Source organism: Nilaparvata lugens, chromosome 1 (genome assembly GCF_014356525.2).
Source record: "Nilaparvata lugens isolate BPH chromosome 1, ASM1435652v1, whole genome shotgun sequence".
NCBI classification, from domain to species: Eukaryota; Metazoa; Arthropoda; class Insecta; order Hemiptera; family Delphacidae; genus Nilaparvata; species Nilaparvata lugens.
The window spans coordinates 50,011,509-50,036,277 of record NC_052504.1 but is presented as its reverse complement, the minus strand read 5'-3'; the positions used below and the strand labels follow the sequence as shown (position 1 = coordinate 50,036,277).

General features: G+C 35.1%; 1 protein-coding gene across 4 annotated transcripts in view; it reads left to right on the top strand.

The window, feature by feature from the left end:
* Positions 1–204: 204 nt before the first annotated feature.
* Positions 205–24,769, top strand: part of LOC111045132 (histone acetyltransferase KAT6B) — a 54,229-nt gene continuing 29,664 nt past the window's right edge. The window contains exons 1-5 of one of the 4 annotated variants that reach the window (XM_039435811.1): positions 205–645; positions 3,818–4,558; positions 18,193–18,429; positions 20,084–20,307; positions 21,428–21,519. In XM_039435811.1, the coding sequence (XP_039291745.1) occupies positions 3,986–4,558; positions 18,193–18,429; positions 20,084–20,307; positions 21,428–21,519 (1,126 nt within the window). In that variant the 5' untranslated portion in view covers positions 205–645; positions 3,818–3,985. Of the gene's footprint in view, positions 646–977; positions 1,512–3,817; positions 4,559–13,189; positions 13,955–18,192; positions 18,430–20,083; positions 20,308–21,427; positions 21,520–22,461; positions 22,653–24,769 lie in introns of those variants that run through there. The other 3 variants (XM_039435815.1, XM_039435822.1, XM_039435826.1) reach the window with 3 other exon arrangements.

Sequence of the window (24,769 nt, the reverse complement as noted above, 5' to 3'; positions counted from 1 at the left end):
TCCTTTCTAAAAACTTTATTGAATGGATGAAAGAAATTTTTGTAAGTTAAAATAATTAATAGGTAATTCTCCCGCCCAAGTATTTTATTAATAAAGTTCATGAAACTATTTTTAGACTTGAAAAAGTTGAATTAAACGTAACGTGAACCATTATCACATTTGAACTGGCTGACATTTTTGACTATAGGAAACGGGTTCTTCATTGACCAATAAACGGAATGACGGCAAGAGGAGAAGCCAATGACAAATTGGCTGATCATTGCCGCTAATTAAGGTGAATATCAGGTCTACTAAACCTTCCGTTGTTCTGTCTCATAAAAATTTTTCATTTTATTCAGTTTTTGGTTCAGTAGGCTAAATGCTAGAAGTTTAATCTATTTAGTTTTCGATTTTTGTGAGTTTTTAAATTACACGCCAATTCTGTTGTGATGTGATCAATTGTGTTTTCTCCTATTGGAAGACAGGAAAGTGAGATGCGCGGCAGCTCAGTGATCGGCCATCTTGCCATTATAATGTTTTGAACAAAGTGTTTATGTGATGATTGTGCTCGTATTATTTAGTGAAGTGGTAAAAAATAGATATCTGTTGATGAAAATTATCAAATAAGTGTGTTTATCAGTGCAGTGTTTTAAGGAAATTATGCAGGTAAATAATCTATTTCCTTCTTATTGATAACTTAAATTATTACGTTTCATTCACCTATTATTTATGTGGAATCTGTTATTAAAATTGGGTAATTATACTTAATTAAGAGTAGGATTCATTAAACAGTTACTTCTTAATAAATACTGATATACTAGTTTTAATTAGGTCATAAATACAACCTTGATTCTTTATGATGTAGGCTTCGTAACACGATTTTGTTATATCCTCAACAAAGATAAAATGGCGACTTAACAGCTTTGATGAATTTATATGAGTGTCTGTTGTTTAATTTTAGTGGCAAAATTCCTTTTTGGTTTTCGGAATAATAATATTATATCGTTTCTGACCAATCATCATAATTATCTGTCGGTTTCCAATTTTTTACATTGAAATTTGTTGTGTGAAAATCCCGCTTGGTGGGTGGATTAACATGCCGTATGTGGTGTGTATTTCGCGGGCTGATGAAGAAAGGATACTTTAAATAAATTTTTCAGTATTGTTCTTTATAAAATCATAATTAATTTTAAGCAGTATATCAATCTATTGTCCATATACGTTTTTATACATTACAATAATTAGTTGACGTATTACATTTTGTTAGAACTACGTATGTTAGAATATTTGTAGCCTAACCTACAGTATAACAGGCAACGGTTTTTGGACATACTAATAACTCAAATTCTGTTATATGAACATTCAAATGTATTTTGCTGGATCATAATGATGATTAGTAAGCTTTTCAGTTTATTTGTGATACAAAGCTATGTTGAGTTAGGTTGATTTTTTTTATTGAAAATAAACTACACAACCTTTGAGGTTATGATGTGTTTCATCAAAAACAAAACTATTTTTCTTTATGGTGTCATGTAAGTAATGTTAAAAGTTATTGAATATTCATACATAAATATTCACTTTAATTTTCAAATGTTAGCCTTCTTACCCTCCCATTTCTAGATAAAGGAGATTGAGAAGCAATGAAAAGAAAATAGCGGGATATAGGGCCTAATAACATCACGTTTGCTATTAAAATCTGTTACTTTTTTCTTTTTAATTTTCTTCCAGAAGCAGCTCATAGCTCACTCACAAGAATCCTTCTTGAGCATTTTATCTTTTTTAAATAGCTGTTGATTCTAAGAATTATATGTAATATACGACACCGTATTACGGTACATTAAATATGAAATACAGATAGAAACATTTTTCTATTCAAATATTGGAGGAATATTTTGTAATGTTTCATGTCCTCAAAATCTCCCTGTTTCATTTTTACCAAGTTTCACAATCTAGGTCAAGGTCAAAAGTTCTACTCTTTACAGCAAGTGCACTGGAACATAATATGATCCATAGCAATTATTGCTTCTCAGTTCTTCTAATTGTATTATCAAAGTAATTGAATGTAATTAGTCCAGTCACTATATACATTGGTGCATGCAATTTATATTGTAGTTCTGATTTTTTAATATATCATTTGCGTACAAAAGAGAAGTCCAGAACCAATTTCTTCATGCAAAATTTCCTTGTGCTAGATACAGGGTGGCCCAAAAACCTCGTATTTTCGGCTCATTTTCCAGTTTTCAGCTATTTATGCCAAATCTCTTGATCGGACAGGAAAATTTGACTCAACATTTGAGTTCCGAATGATCTCATTTTATTCTGAATTTCATAATCTAAAATAAAAACGAGAGCAAATTTTTTTGTCCGATTAAGAGGTTTGGCATAAATAGCTGAAAACTGGAAAATGAGCCGAAAATACAAGGTTTTTGGGCCACAAGGAAATTTTGCATGAATAAATTGGTTCTGGACTTCTCTTATGTACGCAAATAATATATTAAAAAATCTGAATTACAATATAAATTGCAAGCATACCCACTTTTTTATGTCTATATTGACTGGACTAATTAGCTTTCTCATGTGCAAAAGAAAACTTTTTCAAGTAGGCTAGATAATTTAGTAAAATAATTTCCGAGTTTATTTTGAAGTGGACAAAACAAAAACAATATTTGTTCAATTTTATTAATGATCCCGCACCATCAAATCCTTGTCAATGTGTCTTGACTCTAGAAAGTATAATTTCAAAGTAGGCCTTTTACTGAATATCATAATATTCATGCCTAGGCTATACGATTATAAAATCCAAGTCTCATTTTATACATTGCAAATCGTAAATCCCTTTCATTGAATTACCTGCTTATAATATTAAAAAAGTATTAGTAAATCTAGTAATTTAGTAGAAGCAGTTCCTTCAAATCCTACGAAATGCGTTTTATGTACTTAAGGTTTATATTTAATTTTTTATCCAATAACGTAATTTTCTTGAATATATATATATATATATATAACAGATAAATAACGTAAGATATATATAGGCTATATATATATATATATCAAACCTGCACCAACCACAAACCGTATGTAGATTCGACCAATATAACGTTCATGAGTTGATTATGAAGTGTCTATTGTTGAACGAGTATTTTTTATGTATTCTACTAATGGATTCAGAATCCTTTCACCAATTTTGCTCAAGCTTTCTATTTCATAGGGATATGTGAGATAATTATCAAACTATATAATGAATAATTTTTAATTCAAACAATGATTACTGTTCTCAAAAGTACATTGTACTAATAAAATATTGAAATGAATGGACTATTTATGAGCCTTGTGATTATACCATATCTTTACAAAAATGGATAAATTTACTGATTGCATAATAAACTGCATGAAATATGTATTCTAGCTGGATAATGCACTTTCAGGGATCAGGTGCAACTGATTATGCAATTATAAGTTATAATAACTGATAAAGTTACAAATGAATTGAATTATAACTGATAATGCTGGATAAAAACTTAGTTTCTTGAAACCTTAATAATTAAATACAACAGGTGGTACCTAATCAGATTATATGTCTTGAAAATGTCTCTTTTTTTCAAGTTCATTCTCTTTTATTACTAAGTTAATGCTCCAACAATTGTACTTGAAAGACAAAAATTGTGTATGCAGACTTCAAAATTTAAATCAATTTGAGCTAGCCTAATTGACAATATTTCATCATTTTCTCTCATGGTTTGCTCACACCAATAACTCCAGTTTGAGAACCGTTGGTCGGCTGTGCTGTGGATCTCGAGACTTGTTCTGATGTAGAATTATGTTTGTGTTTTGTTTGCAGATTTGTGGCAGAGTGATGTCTGGGGGGCGGTGTGTGCTAGACTGCCAAGGTCTGCACTGCAGACAATGTTAGTGCAGTGATGTAAGTGATATTTGTTGGGTAGCGATGCTGCCGCTGAGGACAGATGTGTGTCGTCACTCTCTGAATTTGCATTGATTGCTCTGAAAAATGAGAGAACAGGACACGGTTAGCCACTCTGTCTGGCAGAAATGGGTGCTGGATGCTATCATCAAAATCCGCGCCCAAAAACAACGGCCGTCAGTTGAGCGAATTTGCAACACTGTCCGCCAGTCGCACGTTTATCCGGATGAGGTGATTATCGAACATTTGGAACAATGTGTGGTGGATGGGACGGTGCTGAAGGTGTTCAACCAAGGCCAGAACACTTACAAGGACCCCAGCGGCGTGCAGCGGCGACAGATCGAGGTCACAAAAACCACCGACCTGTCGAAAATTGTGATCAGAACTATAAGGGAGCTGAACGAAGAGGGTGGCTCCTCGTTCAAGAGCATCGAGAGCTATGTGCAACAGTCGCACGCGTTGGATGTGACCGCCGACACCGACCTGAGCGCTGTGCTCAAGTCCTCATTGAAGACGGCCGTAGAAAAGGGCGCATTGGTGCAGAATGGCAAGCTGTACAACCTGCCTGCCGACGTGTTGGCTGAGCGAGCCATCAAGTTCAGCGGGGGCAAGCGGCGCAGGAGGCGTTTTCCACGCGAAAGCATCAGCGAATCGCCCAAGGTAAGAAAGAACTTTCTACAAAGTAGTGAACGTTTGACGATTGCAGTTTGGTTTGGAACTTAGTGAACAGTTAAATACAGTATTCATTTGACCTGAAGCTTGGTTTTAGACTCAAGTGAACATTTATTTGTTAGGCATGCAACGGTTGAGGGTCGAAGGTTGGTTTGGAATTTCAGTGACCAATAATACAATATTGATTTGATATGAAGCTTATTTTGGGACTCAAGTGAACATCTGACATGAAATGGTAAGGGTTTAAAGTTTTGATTGAAATTAGAGTTAAAATGCTTTGCACAATCAATTTGAAATTGAGCTTGGTTGAGACTCAGGTGATGGTTTACTCCTTTGATATAAAACTATTTAAGTTTGTGAATTCTAGTAAAAAAATTTTTATAGCCTACAATTGATTTGAAATGAAGCTTGGTTAGAGACTCAAGTGGATATTTGTACAATTTATTTGCACAAAGTGTTTATTTTATTGCGTTCGAGTGTTTGAAGCTTATGTGCTGAAGATGATTGCCGCATTAACCAGAGAATTGTGCGTGGGGGTATTTGGGCCAAGCTGATGATGATGCTGATGAAATAGAGCTCAACCACGGAGTAATGAACGTTTTTCTTTTATGTGGCTGAACTATGATGAACATTCATCAAATTCATTTAACAACTAACGTTTGGTAGTTTGAAATTAAATTTGTAAGAATGAGTCTTGTGCTTGAGTAATTAGAGGGGTATGATATGAGTAGTGAATATTTACGAGAGGTGAACGGATTTACGTCAAGTGAACTGATTTAAAACTTGATTTGAAATTCAGAAATATTATTTAATTTTTTCTGAGTGTGAAGCCTCGTTTCCATTACCACATATTCAGCGCTGCAACATGACTAGAGATCGAATTACTGCAACTTGTAATAATGGGATCGTCAGAATGGAAACTAGGCTTGAAGCCCACATGTGTGCCGATATGGAATTTATAATGCATGAGAATCATGCGATGGACGATGATGAGTTTCTGAAAAAAATTAAGAGTTGAATATAAGTTTATAACCACTGGGAAGTTATATTGAAGATTTTTTTTTGAGATCACATCAATCTGTTACTTATCCAACAGGACTACTGAGCGCTCGTCACTATCTATATTGAATTGAAACAAGACAAAGAATTCTTCCTCAGGGCATACGATTCTTCAACGATAACCAGTTTGAAGTTCTATTAATAAGTTTATTTAAATTTTACTAACATGACTAATTGAAAAAATATCGAACATCAACTCTGTATCAAACAACTAAAATCTTCTGCATGAAAATGAGAAAAATACAATAAATATTATTGGCTCTTTAGATGCTTGTTTAATTTTTAAGCAGATTGATTACCTTCAGCTTGAACACCAATATTATTGGCATTAATATTTTCGTAAAAAAATAATTAAATTGTTTTGGTTTGAATTATATTTACAGGTATTCAAATTTTCATTTACTTGTCTATTTAGCTTAATGAAATAACAAAATGAAACTATTTATAAATGATTCTTGAGAATTTTATTAGCCAATCGGAATTATAGAGCATCTACTAGAATGTATCGTTGTGGTTGTTTTTTTATTGGTTGCTAGTTTGCTAGAGAACGTTTTCAAGACTCAACCCAGTTTCCAGGTTGAGATTCACATTATTTGCTGATGATAGCCCATTATAAATTATTAATAATAAAAAATAATAAATTTAAAAAAATAAAAAATTATTTATAAAATTTTATGGTGTAATATCAAGTTTCACGTGTTTTTTAATGTACTGCACCAGTTGGCAAAGCTTGTTGAATCATAGGTAGACTGCCAACTTGTAATATCTCTTGTTTGTCGAAAAATTGTTGGTTAGTTCAACGCCTTTCATTTGATCTATTTGCATTCGCCTTTGGTTTTACTTCTGCCAAACTTAACAGCATGTGATTATTTTCTATTCACGATCTTCATTTTAAGATGATTTGCTTATCCTGAAACTCTTCAGTACTTTTTGAAATTTGTCAAGTGAAAATAAATTATTTATATTCATATCAAACTAGAATTTTAGTCAATCTAACACACTTTAGTACGTTAGTAGTCGTATAGTTGTCAGTAGATATAATAAAAATCATATCTGCCATTTTGAAACTAGCAATAGGCTATAACATTTTCTATAGGTTTGCATGTGCGACTGATTGAATTTGTTTTCAAAAGTTCAAAAAAGTTGTTTTGAGAAATATTGTAGTTGTAAATCGCTATTAAATTTTCAAATCTCTCCAAAGTTGCTTCAAATTATCAAGTTCAGTTGTATTAGATGTTTGAAGTTGTTGTAATTTATTAAATCTACTAGTTTAAAGATAATCCCTCAATATAATGTATTTAGCTAACATTCATGTTAATTAAATATGTTAGTGTAAATATGTAAAATAATGTTAGTTTCATGTACAGCTTAACAAAGATCAGTAACTTGATAGAAGTTTGTCCAGAAAGTAGGCAACGTTTACAGACATCAAATACTAACAATATGGACTCACACCCTTCTCCACCCAACATTACCCCTTCCGCCAGAAATAATAGTCTAGAACCGCCTATTCATTTGGTGTAGCTCCAAAATTTATTTAATAATCTCTAGTAATGCCAAATTCATTCTTAACTATTTTAAGAACTGTAAAATGTTAGTTTAAACTCTTTAAACTCAGAGGAAGGCTGAAAACCCCTCCACCAGTGACAATATTGGCGTCCAACAGTAGCCGTCACTAGTGGCAAAACGTCATTATACAGGGACAAAAGAAGCCACTACTAATGGGCAAGTCTAGTGGTCGCAGTGTGCAGGGGGGCTTAACCGCTTAGCGATCTGTTTCATATGGAGAGATGCGTTTTAAGCACCCAACTGTTGCTTGGGTACTGTGGCAATGTAGTCTCGTGCATGCGAGTAATCGAATAGTCAATTACCCTCCCCTTCTCTGAATATAATTCATTCAGTTTCTGAATATCATCCGTTGAAGTTATTCAGAGCTATTTGCGGTGTATTTTCGGTTTGTGTAACAAAAATGTAGGCCAGTAATTGCCCCCTCAAGTGCACGGAAATGCAACCCCGTGCTTCAATTTATTATTATGATTTTAATAAATAATAGTTTTGCATACTGTACCATAAAGAAGGCTCCCCCCCTTCCCACCGACAATTGCCAGTAATTTTCATTTCATTTATGATATGAAATGCACTAAACTTAAGAGAAACACGCAATTAGAAGAGTATTGCCATTGCCAAGCGGTCGTAGCCTAGTTGTTCAACTTCTGTTTGCCACTGTGCCTGTCATGCGTTCGATTCACATTCCGTCTGGCATTTATAATATTTAGCTTATAATACTTATTATATCATGGCATATTTATGTGGGCATCATCAGAAAATATATAATAGACTAGTATATAATAGACTTGACGTTCACTAGCTTTACCACGTTAGATTGTTGTATCTCCAGTACAGTGTAACGTCTATTTCAATTTCTTCGAAAGGGTAATTCATAATAATGGGTCAAGATTAGATAGCTAGCTTGTGCTAAAGAGCTATTAAATTTGATCATAGATTGATCTCTGATCAACTGTTGGTAACCGGTCGTAGATTGGCAGACTTCGCATTGGTTTACTTTGCAAATTTATAAGTGGTTAATAATGATGCATAAGAATTGTACATTTCACAGATATCGATGATATGAGTAGATTTGAATGAATTAATTCGCGGTCACCAGTCAAAAATCCGATTCGTCCTTCTTTTTTAAACAATAAAATTAGCTCTTATTTTGTATTGTTTATTGAATTAAAACTCAACATTTGTGTGTAGCCTATTCCTGCTGTATCGTATCGTCTATTTCGATGAAACGTTAGATGTGCTAGTCCACTCTGTTATGACAGTTTGGTTGGCTTTGAGCTTAGCACTTAGCAGCCAGTGCAGTGATCATCAGTCGATTGGCTTGGAGGAGCTAACCTACATTTTCGTCACCATTCCAGTTGAGTGACGTATTTGTGTTGGAGAGTGCGGATATGATGGCTCTCTACTATCCGTCTCTGTCCATCATCGATCGGATACCAACCCTTCTCTCTCTCACTCTCTCTGGTGCGAGAGAGAGGGCGTAGCCGTCAAACAAGGCTCGTGCCGCCGCCGACCAAGAAAGAGTCATATTGGTGAGAGGCGTATGCCCTGCCCTGTGCTGCCCTCTTATTGATTACAAGTGAAACTCTTCTCTTCAACCCCTCCCCCCACCACCGCCATTGGGGGTCCTATCAGATTATTATCATCAACTAAACTCACACGTATTTTTTTCTTCCTCATTGTTTTCGCCTTCTGCCAACCCCTTTGGCTGGTACCGTACTAAAACGACAATGGAATGGTCGAATCTTATTTAATAGAATGGGGTGTTTGTAGCGCAACTAAGTTGATGAAACTTTCGCTAAAATTCCTACTTTTCACGTGTAGCTTGGCGCTACATTGTTTTGCTATCTCATCATACCGAAATTCCTTGATTCATGTTTTTTTTTAAATACAGTACAAATTCATTTCCACCCCAAAATTCAACTTTAAACTTACACGGTTAAAATATACTCATAAAAATACAACTAATTAATAATAAACAAAAATAATTGTAATAGGCTATATATATATATAGCCAATATATTTTTTTAAAGTAAATTCGTAGAAGTAGAGCGGTATTTTTGTTACAATGAATTATGTGTAACATAAATATTATGAAAATATGTGTCATTATAAATCATATATGAAAATATCAAGTCAAAATTATTCAAATATGAAAATACATATAGAACATATGTGTTACAATGAATATTATTTGATGTTATGTAAGATAACAAAGACGACACTTCTAATAATAATAATGGTGCAATATAGTGAAGAGTATCTTCCGATTTTTACCATTTAAATGTTTAGTTATTATTATTTTTATTGCATCCCAAACATCCGAATAATCAGACTGAGGATAAGTCAAAAAGAGCAACCTAAAGGAGGTTCTCAACATATATCATAATACATTTATAAAATACTGTAATTATACAATAGTCACATGAAATATTAATATATATATATATATATATATATATAGTATATATGAAAACGCAGTTAGTCAAGATTACCTATGTACAAGGACCTGGGAAGAATCAAAGACAAGGAACAATAATATATCACTCCTGCAAGAAACTCATCCACAGAATAGTATGACCTTTCAAGCAACAGCCTCTTTAACATTCCTCTGAATCTTCGTAAGTCCGCCATGTCTCTAATATCCTGAGGTAATCTATTATATATTTTTGGGCCCATATATTGCGGAGATTTTTCAAACATGGCGGTTCTATGAGCAGCCACTGATAGGGAGGCTGAGTGCCTTGTATTGTAACTGTGGATTTCATTATTGCGGGTGAAGTTTGGTAGGTTTTTGTGAACGTATGAACAGATCTCCAAGATATACAGTGACGGCAGTGTAAGTATCCTGCTACTAAGGAATAGTTCTCGACAGGGATATCGGGGGGGCTTACCAAAAATAACTCTTAATGCTTTTTTCTGAGATCTAAATACTAGGATGAAGAATTTTGATCTTCCCCAAAGGGTTATGCCATACTTGAGGAAAGGAAAAAGATAACCGTAATATACCACCATGAGGGCTTTGAAGCTCAATGTGTTTTTGAGCACTCGCAGTGAGAAAATAGCCGAGTTAACCCTGGAGCATATTTTTTGAGTGTGTACTGACCAGTCCAATCTACTATCTAGTGTTACTCCTAGAAGATCAACAGCAACGCTCTGCTGGGGTACACTCAAATCGGCCAACTCATTAAAGTTTCTGGCTGCAAAATGGGGGGGGGGCTGGAAGGTAATGAACTTAGTCTTACTTGAATTCATAGACAGACCATTTGCAGCAAACCATCTCTTGATATTCAGTAGCTCTTCCTGTGTTTGGGTGACTACAGCTCTCAAACTTGAATTAGTGATAATAGAAGATGTGTCATCGGCATACTGAATAAGTGGCTTAGTAGAGCAAGATGACAGATCATTTACGTACATAATAAATAATGTGGGACCAAGAATGGAGCCCTGTGGTACACCAGCATAGTTCCAAAATGTTATATGGTTCTGAATTGTAGAGAATTTCTTCCTCTATGAATTTCTTGCCTAAAATTGATCTTTACTCACTGTTTCCTATTAGAGAACTGCTGAGATCGTTAATAATTAACGAAAATATCATCAATTTCTTGATTTTTACGTTAGGAATCTATTTTCTCATGAATCGCTTACAGGAAATGGAAGAGAAGATTCTATTCTTCAATTCATGATCAAGTATTTTTTAAACGGGTTACCGAGATTCATAGCTCTGAATACAGAAATATTGATAATTTTTAGTGTATTGAAATATTGGTTAAATCACACTCAATTTTCTACTAAATTTGACTGATTATGCATGATTTTTAACCCCCTTGACAAGCTGAGAAGAATATGCTGTATTACGAGGAGATCCGACCATTGTGTCAAAAGTTATGAGTGTTTGAAATGCTGATTCTTGATGTGTCCTTAAGCGCGTCTCTCCACTAGGAAATACAGGAATGAAGTGAAACTAACGGGCGATTCTCAAAGAACGTGATCTTATGGACTTATAAAATATATTGCATTTCCAACTATACAATCAATTTTCATTAATATTCCTTGTGCGTTGTTTTCCGGCGTTTACCATTGGTGTTATGGTTGAATAGCCGATGATTACTAACAAATAGTTATGGTTTAATAACCGATGCTTACTAAGAAATAGTTATGTGGTCGATAATTTATACATTGATGTCCAACACTGTTGTAATATCAAAAGCAACCCATTATATTTAGGGACAAAGGCTATTTCTGTATTAGTATTGTACTTGTGCAACCCTTTTCGTCAACTTTATTATTTATAGCGTGTGCATAGGGCACGTTTTCGTCCAATGTAACTTTTCGCGTAAGGGTGGAAATGAGGGGCTCTTATTATAGAACTTATTAAAGTTACATCAGTCGGTCGATGGGGCACTGAACGCTACAAATTGGCTTTTCATTCTAGTGTTAGCTGAAGCAATAGAGAGTGGTCTGTGGTTGTGGTAGCAGCTCTCGTGATTAACCTCAAAGTTTTTAACAACTTGCTGCAATTATTTTCGTAGAAATGTCAGTGGTATTGCTTGTCAGTAGGCCTACTCATACATAATCAAAAGATTCACTCAGTGCTCACTCTTCTGCTAGTTCAGCTTTTCCAGCTCTGAAATTTAGTCGTCCGATTTTGTTAAGTATTAAAGTGTTCAAGTCTGTCTTGTTTGAGTATAATCTCTGTGAGAGCTAGCAAGGTCAACCAATATTACTTCAACTCAGGACAATCATAAAGGGTGAGGAATTATTCAAGTACTGTAGTATAATACTAGCTCAGTTCCCCCTGAACTTTTATTAAACTTCTTATTAGTTAATAATTTACTGTCTAAAAATATTTATGAAAAGTTAAAATGGGAAATAAATGAGTGTATGACTTATCAAATATCAAGTTCATTGCATTTCAATCTATAGTTAACAGATAATCATTCCTTAGTTAAGGCTATTCGGTACACCTTTTTATTTTTATTTAAATTGAATAATCTTTTTCAATATAATTGTGAAGATCATTATAAGAGTGAGAAAAAGTGGCAACTGAAAATTTTAAGTGGTCTAATAAGCGAGTTATGGGTTGTTGAAGTGCTAAACTCCGTTTTCTTCCCAGATCATAAACGGTTTCGAATTTTCCATTGGGGTTTTTTTAATACATTCAATATTATCATTGGCTTTGTTATAATAAGCGGGTTTTCGCGATTAATGCCAAAATAAAGAAGTTATCGAATTCACAAAAAATGTTACTTTTTATTTATGAACTATATGGGGAATAAAATGTTTTAGTTTGGAAAGATACATTTTTTGAATTTTTAAGAGAAGTTCTAATAATATTATAGTCGAAACCGTTTATGATCTGGAAAGAAAACAGAATCTGGAAAATTAGCACTTCAAAAGCTCATAACTCGCTTATTAGACCACTTGAAAATCTCAGTTGCCACTTTTTCTCACTCTTATAATGATCTTTACAATAATATTGAAAAATATTATCAAATTTAAATAATAAATAAGTGTACCGAACAGCCTAAATGAATGAATGAATGAATGAATGAATTTTTGCGGTTCTCAAATTAACCTGATACAATTGCAAGTATTGTATTTCATTCTACTTGTGAACTATTAACGTTGTCAAAGCTAAACAACTACTGTCTACGATTCTTATTAGTTCTCCTGCTTACTCACTGCATGCAATATGATTTCATACACACGCATACGTCACCGCAATTAGTCACAAATATAGCAGCCTTATCATGTATTATCAGTAAATGAACCAACTCAGTATAGTCATTTCAAATTGTCAGCATTCCTTATGATTAACATCCATGTTCCACATTCAACCAATGCTGAAGTGAATCTAACTAACAAAACTACTGGAGGGGCACTTTTCGGCGAGTGTTAGGCTTTTCAACGAAGCTATTTGCATATTTAACGATTTCGTAGCTACTCTTGTGACAATAATTATTATCGTTTTGTGTGATTGTTGTGCTATCTGTTACGGCCTACCCATGAGAATGCTTGCACTAGCTATAGTCTATTGTGTTATTATTTTTTAACGTGTAGCTCAGTTTTGTATTGGCTGGAAGTGTCGTGTTTGCACACGTGTGTGAGCGTGCGTGCGGGCACTATGCGAGCAATCAGTGACATGTTTGGTTCGGTGCACGATGTAGGCCTACTGATGCACACTTGTATTGCTTCCTATTCCAGTCAGTCTTGGTCTCTTCGTTGGAATATTTTTGCTCTTCTAATCCATTTAGTGCGCTCAGTATCATTTGACTAATTCTCTTTTGCCCGGTTGTAGGAATACCAACTGTGATCTGTTTTCTATCGATTTATAGACGACCCTGTCTTTCTCCCGTCTAGGTGATTTGTTTCTAGAGAAATGTATTTTTTGAAAGACTTCAAGTTTTTCATAAGTCGATAGTCCTACTCCTCTAATTCAACCCGTTTGATAGTTTGTTGCTGCTGAAAAATACACCTAGTAGTTCTTACAAATCTAACCCAGTGAATAATATTGTTTGTTGTAGTAACAGACTTTTCGAATACCTAAGAAAATACATCTATTATTACCAATTCTGTGAATTGTTTAGAATAGAGAGTGGTTGAAGTTACCTTGAGAAATAATCCTATAAGTAGTGTCTCAGTGTTTCATTATTCTGGATAACTGATTTAAAAAAAGTTCCAATGGTGAGGAGAATTTCATATCCGCCCAAGATGCGCTATAGCAGACGCGAATATGATTTCTCAACTTTTTTTAAAGTAAGTACCAAGTTTTGTTTCATCTTTGTCAAGTTGTTTTGTTGCCTACCCAATGCAATATGAAAATGACGCAAAGTTGTAATTGCTCCTCTTGGATGCAATCGTGAAATCATAGAACTGGAAACAGTTCTAATATAATTAGACCAATATTGGATTTTATTCCAATATTATATTTTTTCCAATACTGGAAACAGTAGTAATATAATGTTGTTCCACGTCTATTGTTCGGAAGTCCCATTTGATCTCGGTTATTTCGTCACGAAAAATCTTGTTTTTGCATTCGATTGAGTGGAAATGATGAGCTGGTGGAAATGAGCTGAAGCTACATTTTCAAGTGAAGGTCTATAAATTCAAATTGCTCAACTTGTTTTAGTAGTAGGACGCATGCATATTTTTATAGTCGCGTCATTGTTACCAAAACATTATAAGAATTGCGTTGTCGATAGGCCTACTGGTTTGTGATCTCAGTTCAATTTACTGCTTCTATTAAAATTTTTGATTCCAAACTATATAAAATTTAATCTTGTGAATTAATTTTATATGATCTCAGTAGAATTTACCGCTTCTATTAAAATTTTTCGATTCCAAATATCATTCAATCTCATGAATGAATTTTATATTCATAACCTCCTGAACGTTTCAAAATTATTCTTTCTCGGAAAATCTGCATTCATCTCATCCCTGGGTCTGTTTTTTTCTACAGCCGGATGCTTTTTATGCTATATTAGTATTTATCTTCCATAAATAATATTTATGCTATTTATTGTATAATTAATGTTATTTTATTGTCCTGTCCTATCGCGATGAAGTTATTTAATACACCTAATTTTTTATAAAGTAGGTAGCGATTATCATAATCATAAATACTACTGTTTACAAAATTCTTGTCTTTTTATAATCATTAACGCTAAAATGCAAATGGTTGCTGTCATGATATATACAAGTGAATAGTAGGCTTTCTAGGTCATTATTCTAATCCTGTGCATTGAATAGTGCAGTTTATTGAACTTACTGTTATTGTATGTTGATACTGTATCAACAATCGCAATTGTTCAAGGTTTACTCAGCTCAATTGCTAAATAAGAGTGTCGTCAATAAACACTGGTTTGTAGGTCAAGTGCTGTAGATAAGTTGAAGTAGTTCCACAGTCTGTTGAAAAATTGAGCTTTCTCCGATTAGCATGGTTTTCCTTTGATGGAAATGTTTAGAAAAAAATGTATGCTCGTCATAAAGAATGATTTCGTATACGGCTGAACTAACTGTAATAAATTAATTACCTGTGCATAATTTTAGCAATTGTTAAATGGCCTTGACGTATTGTCCTCAAAAGGAAGATTAAATATAGGAACGAAACTGTATTAAATGGGCTAACAATATTCGTAGTTTTAATCTTTATTATAAATACTTCGTAACATTTTATTCAAGAGAATTTTGAATTCAGAATATGAATGTTCAATTCTTCTTTGTCTAATTTCCAACAAGAAAACTTTAAATAACAAATTACTGCAGAAAAATATTTCAAAAACGAATTAAGAGCTAATTCGTCTGTTTTATAGTGTAAGTATTTAGTTTTATTTATGCCTTGTAAACTTGTTCTTTATTTTTGTGAATATTTTTTTTATTTATACATTGATACATACAATATCATTCTCAACTATGAATGATTGGGAAAGGAACAACAGCTTGAAAAGCCCAAAACCAGTTTTGAATATATAAACCAAATTTGAATAGAAATTGTCCAAAAATAGGTTGAATAAATTTTTTGTATGAATTTTCATTGAATAAATTTTTTATATGTTTTACGAGTAGGAATGTTTCAAATGTATTGAAGAATGAATTTATACCTGACCTCAGTACCCAACACTCACGCCTGGTCACGGTTTCTCTAGGGTCTAGGCCAAGAACTTCAGTTAGTAACTAACTTTCCACTTATCAAAGTCTTGTTCTAAAGGGTTTAGTTTCAATCAAATTTTAACCTACCATATACTTTTATAGGGGCAATTTTAGTGTCTCAAAATCAAAACCAACATGAACTATGATTAGCCTACTTTATCTATGTGTTACAATGTGGCATGTTTATTTTTTAACATGGTTGTGAATATATAATTTATAACATTTATGAAGATGTGAAGATTAACTTTTTTGGGGTTTCTTATAAATATCAAAAACTATGCGTCTTATGGACATTACTTTTTTGTGCAAAATTGAAGCTTATGTAAGCTACAATTTTGTATAGTCATGTCCGTAAGATGTCCAAAGCTTTCGAGTTATATGCAAGTAACCAAGAAATGGTACCTTTTTCACCACCCCACCCCCTTACCACAGAGTGGGGATTTTTGATATGTATTCACTTGATATGTGTCTTACAACACTAAACAGAAATGCGGGGTCGAAAATTGTCTTCCAAATTTTCCCCTCTATAACCCTTCGTTGACTGGATTGATAAATTCATTATATTTTACTTGTACATTTTTTCTGAAGGTAATATAAGTTTATAAGTATATCTGCTCGGTATTTCTCTTTCTTTATCACTTTTTCTAATTGGCATGTAGAGTTTTACATATGAGATGATTATCTAATTTAAGTATTGTTACTATTAATATTTAAAGGATGTGAATATCTAATTCAATATTCGATCATTTATTGAATCAATTATTTATAGTTTTGGATGCACAACAGGTTTGAGAATTATTGGGAACTGCTTCGTGTGAGCCATGCTTCACAGGCATTACAAAACTCTCACCTTTCTAAATTATAAAACACTCCGAATGTAGCTAAGTCATGTGTCATTACATTGATCTCAATTCTACTATTTGAAAGAATTTCACATCCAATTAATTTTTATAAACTTTTTTATTTTAACAGTTGCACAAATAACACTTAGCATTGTAACGAGAAAAGAAAAAAGATTGAAAAACCATGAGCTATTCCTCTCCCGAATTTAGATGAAATGACATAGTCCAAAGTAGGGTTAGGTCTTCACTTTCATACCATTTCCATTCCAATTTTTTTATAGAAAACATATTTTTTTCGTTATTGATTAGATTCATAATTAAATAGAAATATTGCATTTGATTGCAGAAAATATTTCCATTAGATTCTCCGCAATAGGGCTACATGAGTGGAAATGTTATTATCAAATTTCTTATTACTTTTTGAGGCATTGAACATTGTACGGGTTTGTAGAAAATATCGGTGGGTTATTTATTTCATTTACACATGCACAAAATCAAAACAATGATTGGGTCAGAAACAACAGAATCAATCCAAAACTATTTCTCTCTCAAATTTAGTTAGTTGATGAGCCAGTCTGAATGAAGTTTTGTTACCAATATAATTTGTTATTTATGTAGTTACATATTTGAATATGTTATACTAGTCCAGTCACTATATACATTGGTGCATGCAATTTATATTGTAGTTCTGATTTTCTAATATATTATTTGGGTACATAAGAGAAGTCCAGAACCAATTTCTTCATGCAAAATTTCCTTGTGCTAGATACAGGGTTGCCCAAAAACCTCGTATTTTCGGCCCATTTTCCAGCTTTCAGCTATTTCTGCCAAATCTCGTAATCTGACAGAAAAATTTGCTCTCGCCTTCTCTTATGTACCCAAATAATATATTAGAAAATTAGAACTACAATATAAATTGCAAGCAACACCCCCTTTTTTATGTCTATATTGACTGGACTATACCTATTATTTCACAAAATTTTACCGTCCAAAAATATAAACACTAGAAATTTGGAATCAAATTTATTGTCGATATTTTTTGTTACTTTGTGAACAAAAATAGAATAACGAGTCATATAAATAATATATCGATGAAAATGTATATATAAAACGATATAAATTTTTTTCTATTATAAAACTATTAATTGATATTGACTTATTTTGAATATTTAAAAAAACATGCTTGTCTCCAATTTTGCTCAAACCTTTTTGATCCAACTGGTCCCAGCAAATCTTCAAACACAACAATTGTGTTCTTCAGCGAATTCCTTCATCAATATTGGTATATTGTTGCTGATTTCACACCGCCGTAGCTTAGCTTGATATACGTGATTTGGAAGACGTAGCCGACGTATCTCGCAATGTTTGGCAATTTTTCCATTGTAAACCGGCGTGCGTAGATTTAGCATAATTGATATATAAATTCTATCAGGTGATCTATTCATATAAATCACTTGAGTCTGAATGCTGGATCTAATGTGTTGGTGTGGTTGTGTTGTTCAGAAGTCGGCTCTGCCGATCTGCAGCGAGTGCCTGGGTACGGCGGAGAAGAACGGTGCGGGGGAGGCGGAGGAGCTGTCTGCGTGTGGCGGATGCGGCGGGACGTCGGTGCATCTGTCCTGCATTGGGGCGTCGCTGAGTGCCGAGCTGGCTACGCTGCTGAGGCTCGGCAAGCCGCCGTCAAAGTGGTTCTGCGAGGAGTGCCGAGTGTGTGCTGGCTGCAATGCCGCCAAGGATCAGGTCAGTGTCAATTACAGTGGAACTTGATTATAATAACGTCATTCAAGAGAAAACACATTTAATGTCACTTAAATTACTTATCTTACCTGATCTGTCCCTTATCTTACCTGAAAACTCAAGTCAAAAATCAAAATATCCGTCTGGCTATGTTACCTTCTCAGTTCTCGGCCCAATTTTCTTGACGTTATGTAGGAGGTTTTTTAATTTACTGACGATGAATCCGAGGTTTCCACAATGTAAATTACTTATATAATTTGGCAGGTCCTATAAATAAATGACGTTAATACGTGTTGACGCTATGGCCGAGGCCGCAATATCCAAGTTACATTGTAATCAATTAAGGTGGCTAGTACTTGCAGGTCTCCTCCAGACAACACCATATTCTAAACAAATATAATTCAATGAAACACTAGAATACTGTTTAAAATTATAAGGAATTTATTAAAAAGTTATATACAAGTTGCAACATCTTTGTTGTCATTGTCAGTGTGAAAATTCAAAAATTGGAATTATAGATAAATATAACTATATCTCACCAAAAACAGTATCTGAAATAGAATTTATTGCTAAGACACTTGAGCACCATGTTTCCCAAACGAGATCGAAAAATCAATCTAAATTATCATCTCAACACAAAAATTAAATTCCTCATTTAATTAATGAGGATATCTTCTTGGATAATTCGTTGGTTGAAGTTCATTGTAGCGCACAAACCTTTGGCTTTGCCGGTAACGCCTGGAAAGGTTATTTGAGAAGAATCTTGTAAGACATGTTAATACCAATATGTATTTTAATAGTGTTTTACTCAGTTGAGTGCCTCATCAAGTATAGTAGAATGATTGCACTCAAGTTGAACCCAAGTTTTTCCTATCTCAGTTTATTATTGCATAATAATAATAATTATTATTTTTATACTACTTTTGAACCTTTTACATGTTAGAAGAGCGCAGTGGCTACAGATCCGGCAGCCAACTCCTTAGCTGATTTGACACCGCCGTAACGTAGCTTCAAGTACGTCTTTTGACGTCTTAGGACGAAGCCGACGTACCTCCTAATGTTAGAAATCTGTCCATTTTAAACCGGCGTAGCGTAGATTCAACATTAGGAGATACGATGGCTAACTGTTCCGACGGTCAAGTCAAAGACGTATTTCAGTGTGAAATGGCCAATAGAAATTGAAGGAACAGTTTTTTTAAATTTTGAACTGGATGTTTTAACTGTCTCTAAAATATTCTGAAAACCATCATTGTACAATAATGTAGCAGTTTGAAAAGTAATTGTAATGGGAGCCCAGAATTGCAATGGGCAATGGTTGACATTGCAGGTGTCGTGTCGTCGCAAAATCGTTGTGTTTAGAGACGGTCAGTCCGGGAATCACCTGTTTGCGAACAAACAGTAGCTAAGGCATGACTAGCTTTGCAATCTAGCGGGGGGGGGGGGGGCATAAACTAGTGAGATCCCTTCAGAATACGCTTTCTACTTACCACATCTAATTTTTGTTATATTAGAAAGCAATTTTCTGAACTAAAACAGTGGTAAAATACTTCATGTTAATATAATATGAATTAAAATATTTTTTCTCAAATAACCTTAGAGTGGTGTTGCCTGTTGAATAGATGATTAACTAGATAAATGAGTGAATGTGCTGTTTCAGATCTGCCTACTGAACTGTCGCACGTGCGAACGCGGCTACCATGTGGAGTGCCTTGAGCCGCCGGCTGAACGACGCCCCAAGACGCCTTGGCGCTGCTCCCACTGTCTCGAGCACCACACCACCCCTCCTCCCCCACCACCCCCTCTCACCCCATCCACACCCAAGGCAAAGGCCTTGACCAATAGCTTACGAATAGCCACCAACAAGGAGTTGAAAAAACAAAGGTAATCAACGTGCACGATATTCTTTTATTACCTATTTATATAATTTATTTATCAATACAAGCTTAAATCATACATGGCAATGGAAAAATGACTCTCGATAAAATTTTACTCATTTCTGATATTATTGGGTATAATGTGTATAATTATACAATATTGGGCAAAAATGTGTCTCCACAAATTACCGGGGGTTAAGAGTAAATGTTCCAATTTCTAACACAATCTTTTGAGGAAGTTGTTCCTAATGTTATATTTTGTAAAATAATTTCATTATTAGTATATTTTAAAGTTCATTAATGTTTTATGAGGAATAAAAGAAATTGAATTAATAAAATAAATGAATATGAGCTTAAAGACAAGAAATTTAAAAAGTGAAGTAATCAACTTGCGTCTTATTTGTTTTTAATTTTTTTACACTCGTCAAATAGATTTACGCAGTTTTTGCATGTGTGACACAAGGTTTCATAATAATGGATAGAACTATGACTAGTCCAGTCAATATACAGTAGACATAAAAAAGGAGGTGTGCTTGCAATATAGAGTGAGTCATATGCATGGGAGCCCTCCAATAAGTTAGAGATATAGTACTATCAACTTTCAGAATAAGTTATTGGTCGAATACTCCACCTTTTGACGTACAACTGGATTTCAACCCCTAAGATAAGGGGGTGACTTAGGGGTTGTAACTAGACCAACAAATGGATCTCACTTTATTCAGAATTTTTTAATCTAAAACAAAGGCGAGAGCAAATTTTTCTGTCTGTTTAACGGATTTGGCGGAAAAAGCTGAAAACTAGAAAATGAACCGAAAATACGAGGTTTTCGGGCTACCCTGTATCTAGCAAAAGGAAATTTTGCATGAAGATATAGGTTCTGGACTTCTCTCATGTATCCAAATGATATTTTAAAAAATCACAACTACAATATATATATTGCAAGCACCAATGTATATAGAGACTGGACTAGAAATAGAGTATACAGAGAGATAAGAATGTACAGTAGGTATACAGTTTCGTTTCCCTGTTGAACTATCTGTCTTGAACTATGAAGTATCCTTAGAAAAAATCACAAATATAGATCATTATACTTCTCTGTAATTAATTTTATGGCATTGATGTTGCAGACTGGCAGCTCGAGGACTGACGTCTCGTGCAGGCGGCGGCAAGCGAACGGCAAGTGGTGCGACGTCGGCTGCGGAGAACAGCTGCGAGGATGGTAATGACTCCTCTTCCCCTCTTACTCTCCCCACCCCTCCTCCTCCTCTGGGTGGGGGTCCGGTGCTGGAGAAGACCAGTGACCGCATTTCAAAAGAGAAACAGAAATTCTTTCGATTGAGCGGAGCGTTCTACGCGCGCCACCAGCAAGCCAAGGCCAAGGCAAAGGCCCTAGTCCTCCCCCCTCGTCATCCACCCCATCCTCCTCATCCTCCTCCCTCACCACTCTCCTCATCCTCATCCTCCTCTTCGCCGCCCCCTTCACCCGCTTCCTCATCATCATCCTCATCCTCCACCTCCAGCTCCTCCTCCTCCTCCTCCACCTCTTCATCGTCATCATCCTCCTCCTCTTCGAGCTCTTCTGATAGCGAACAGGAAGACGATGTTAGTAAGGTTTCGCCAAAGTCTCCAGCCGAGTCCAAACCGAAAGATTGTGATATTAAGTTAAGGAAAGTAGTAGCCAAAGCAGTAGTAGCCCCCGTCGAAGAGAAGGCAACAACCGAACAAGCCAAGAAGAAGTCTGTGATATCGAACCCCATTCAGCCAGCTAAACTGACAAAAACCAAGTCGGTGTCGTCTTGTGCAACACAAGACAAAAAGCAATGTCCGGTCAAACCGGTGTCATCACCCTGTCCAACGGTCAAACCGTTGTCATCTGCTGTCTCAGTCCCGGTCAAACCGCTGTTAGACAAGAAGGCCGGCAGAGGAGGCGAGAAGGAGGAGGAGAAGCCGTGGGGCTTTGCTGCGGCGGCCGTCAACAAGTGTCCGTGTCCCGAAGCACCATTGCGCCTCGGCTTTGTGCCGTCGGCCCCCACACTGCCCCCTCTGGCCCCCACCACCACTCTGCTGCCCCCCAAGACCTGCTTCGGCCAGAACAACGGCTTTTTCAACGGGTTCACGCCGCCGCGGCTCTCTTTGGTCGCTGACAAGCACCTCCTCAGTACAGCCGCCTCCACCAAGGCACCACCAAGTTGGCTCTCGCCCCCGACCCCCGCCCCCACTCTCTCCACCTCCTCCGCCTCTTCATCCCCTTCTCACCCCACCCTCCGCTCCCGATCCCGGCCTCCTCCTCCTCCTCCTCCTCCTCCTCCTCAGTACTGCCCTCGCCCGCCGTGCGACCGACTGACCAATCTGGTAAGACTATTTACCGGCCCCCACCCACTCCTCTCCGTTTAACCTCGCTCGCTCTTTACTCCTCGCTTTATTAATACCTACTTTATTATTATCATTATTTTTACTATTTTAATTCACACACATTCTACAATTTTAATTATTATTTCTCCATTTACATCTTGTTCACATTGGTATGGCTTCAAGGGAATTAATCTCCCCTCAAATTGAGTTATTCTTTGAAAAAGGATGAATTTCTTTAAAATTGATATTTGGAGTAGTTTAATTTAGTAGCAATTTTATTTTTAAACAATACTACGAACAATGTATTCTCAAAATGTCATTAATTTATCTGTTAGTATTATATCTGCACCAATATTGTGTAATGATCTGTGTCAAAACTGTCAATACTAGGCTCTGATACCCTGAATTGCTAGGAAAGTTCTCCTGAAAACCTGTTGTAATGCCTTAAATCATACTTCTCAGTGAATTGGCTCTGCTGGGCAGGATGAGAATACATTGGTTTTTATGAGAGTGCCGACTGCTATTGTGTAAACACACGCCCATAAGAGCCAATGATATTGTCTTCCTGATCAGCAAAGCAGGGCTCTTATTGGATCGAATTATTTCATCTTCATACATAGGATAGAATGGAAAATGAGAATTAATACCGTATTAGAAACAATAAAACTTATTATACAGGAACTGTTCCAATACAAAGGTCTCATCAATTCTAGTATAAAATTAAGTTATTTTTCCACCAGTAAACTCGATATCTACTTGCACAGGTTGGACAAGCCCCATGCAGGCAAACTCCACTAATAGACGTGCTTCCCGGTGGTATGGAACCCTTGTAAGACTAGGTCTTTTCACCTCTCAAAATCATATCTCCAACTGCTCATGCACATGCTCAGTACTCTTGTGGGAATCATCTTAAACTAACAAGTTGACTCTGGTCAGCTCTCAAATCTCCTTACTCTCCACCTCCTTACAATCGCAGTATTTTCTGTTACTTGTAATGCTCAGGATATGAATACGGAAATTGCTTTGTTTTATATAATTTGCAATACTTGTATGAAACAAATTTTGCCGTGCCCTTTTGATTCGTTTAGATTTCTAGTTCGGATTGAGTCCTGCTATATTTAAAATCATATATTAAAACCTAACTATGTATACTCTCTTATTGGGAGATTGACTTAGAACTGTCAGCAATCCTTACAAATATTACATTGTTATTCCCATTCAACCAATACTGACAGTTTGAAGCTAGCCTTGGCAAAGTGAACAAGTTTATGGCACTGGAACATACTCCTTATAAGACAGGAACGGGCGGGAAGTACTAAATCTCTCTCTCACACACACACACATACACACACACAATTGCACATAATTATTTTTTCTCATTCCTGAATCCCTCTACCCGTTTATTTTTGAACGAATCTAATTTTTTTAAATCGTCAAACTCTTTTTTGTTGCGTCATCTACCGTTTTTGCTTGATATCTTTCTTTCACTTATAAACCCTTGAATTGACCACTTTCATCCACTAAAACGTATATTATATTTACTATAAGAAATTTTTGAAAGAAATTACTCCTACCCTTGTATAATTCTTTTCATATGTAAACTACCTTGTATCATTCTTTTCATATTGATTTAATCTTTAGTTGACTGTTTTTTAATTTCTGGCAAGAAAATGAACCGTAGAATTAATTTGAAAAATATTGAAGATTATTGTAACCAGAAATAATACTATTATTAATTAAAATATAAAATACTAATCTTGATAATCGTATGTATCCAAACAAACTAAACCTTAAAATTATTACCTTGTTTTTTTTATTATTTGCTATTCTTGACATTTTAATACTAACTGAATTTCTCCCAATTCTAAAAATGAAACCTTGATTACATCTTTCTCAATCAGTTATGAGAATTAATACTATTATATAGGGATTCCTGTTGTATTTCTTAAGCCTATAGATACATCTAAAAACAATTAAAAACTTTTATTTCTTGCGAGACGAAGCGGAATCCTACCTTTACCCAATTTCTTTGTTTATCCTACTAATATGAAATGCGGTCACATGGTGGGAAACGATTTATAAAGAATGCACCTATTGTTAGCGAGTTACGTTTTACT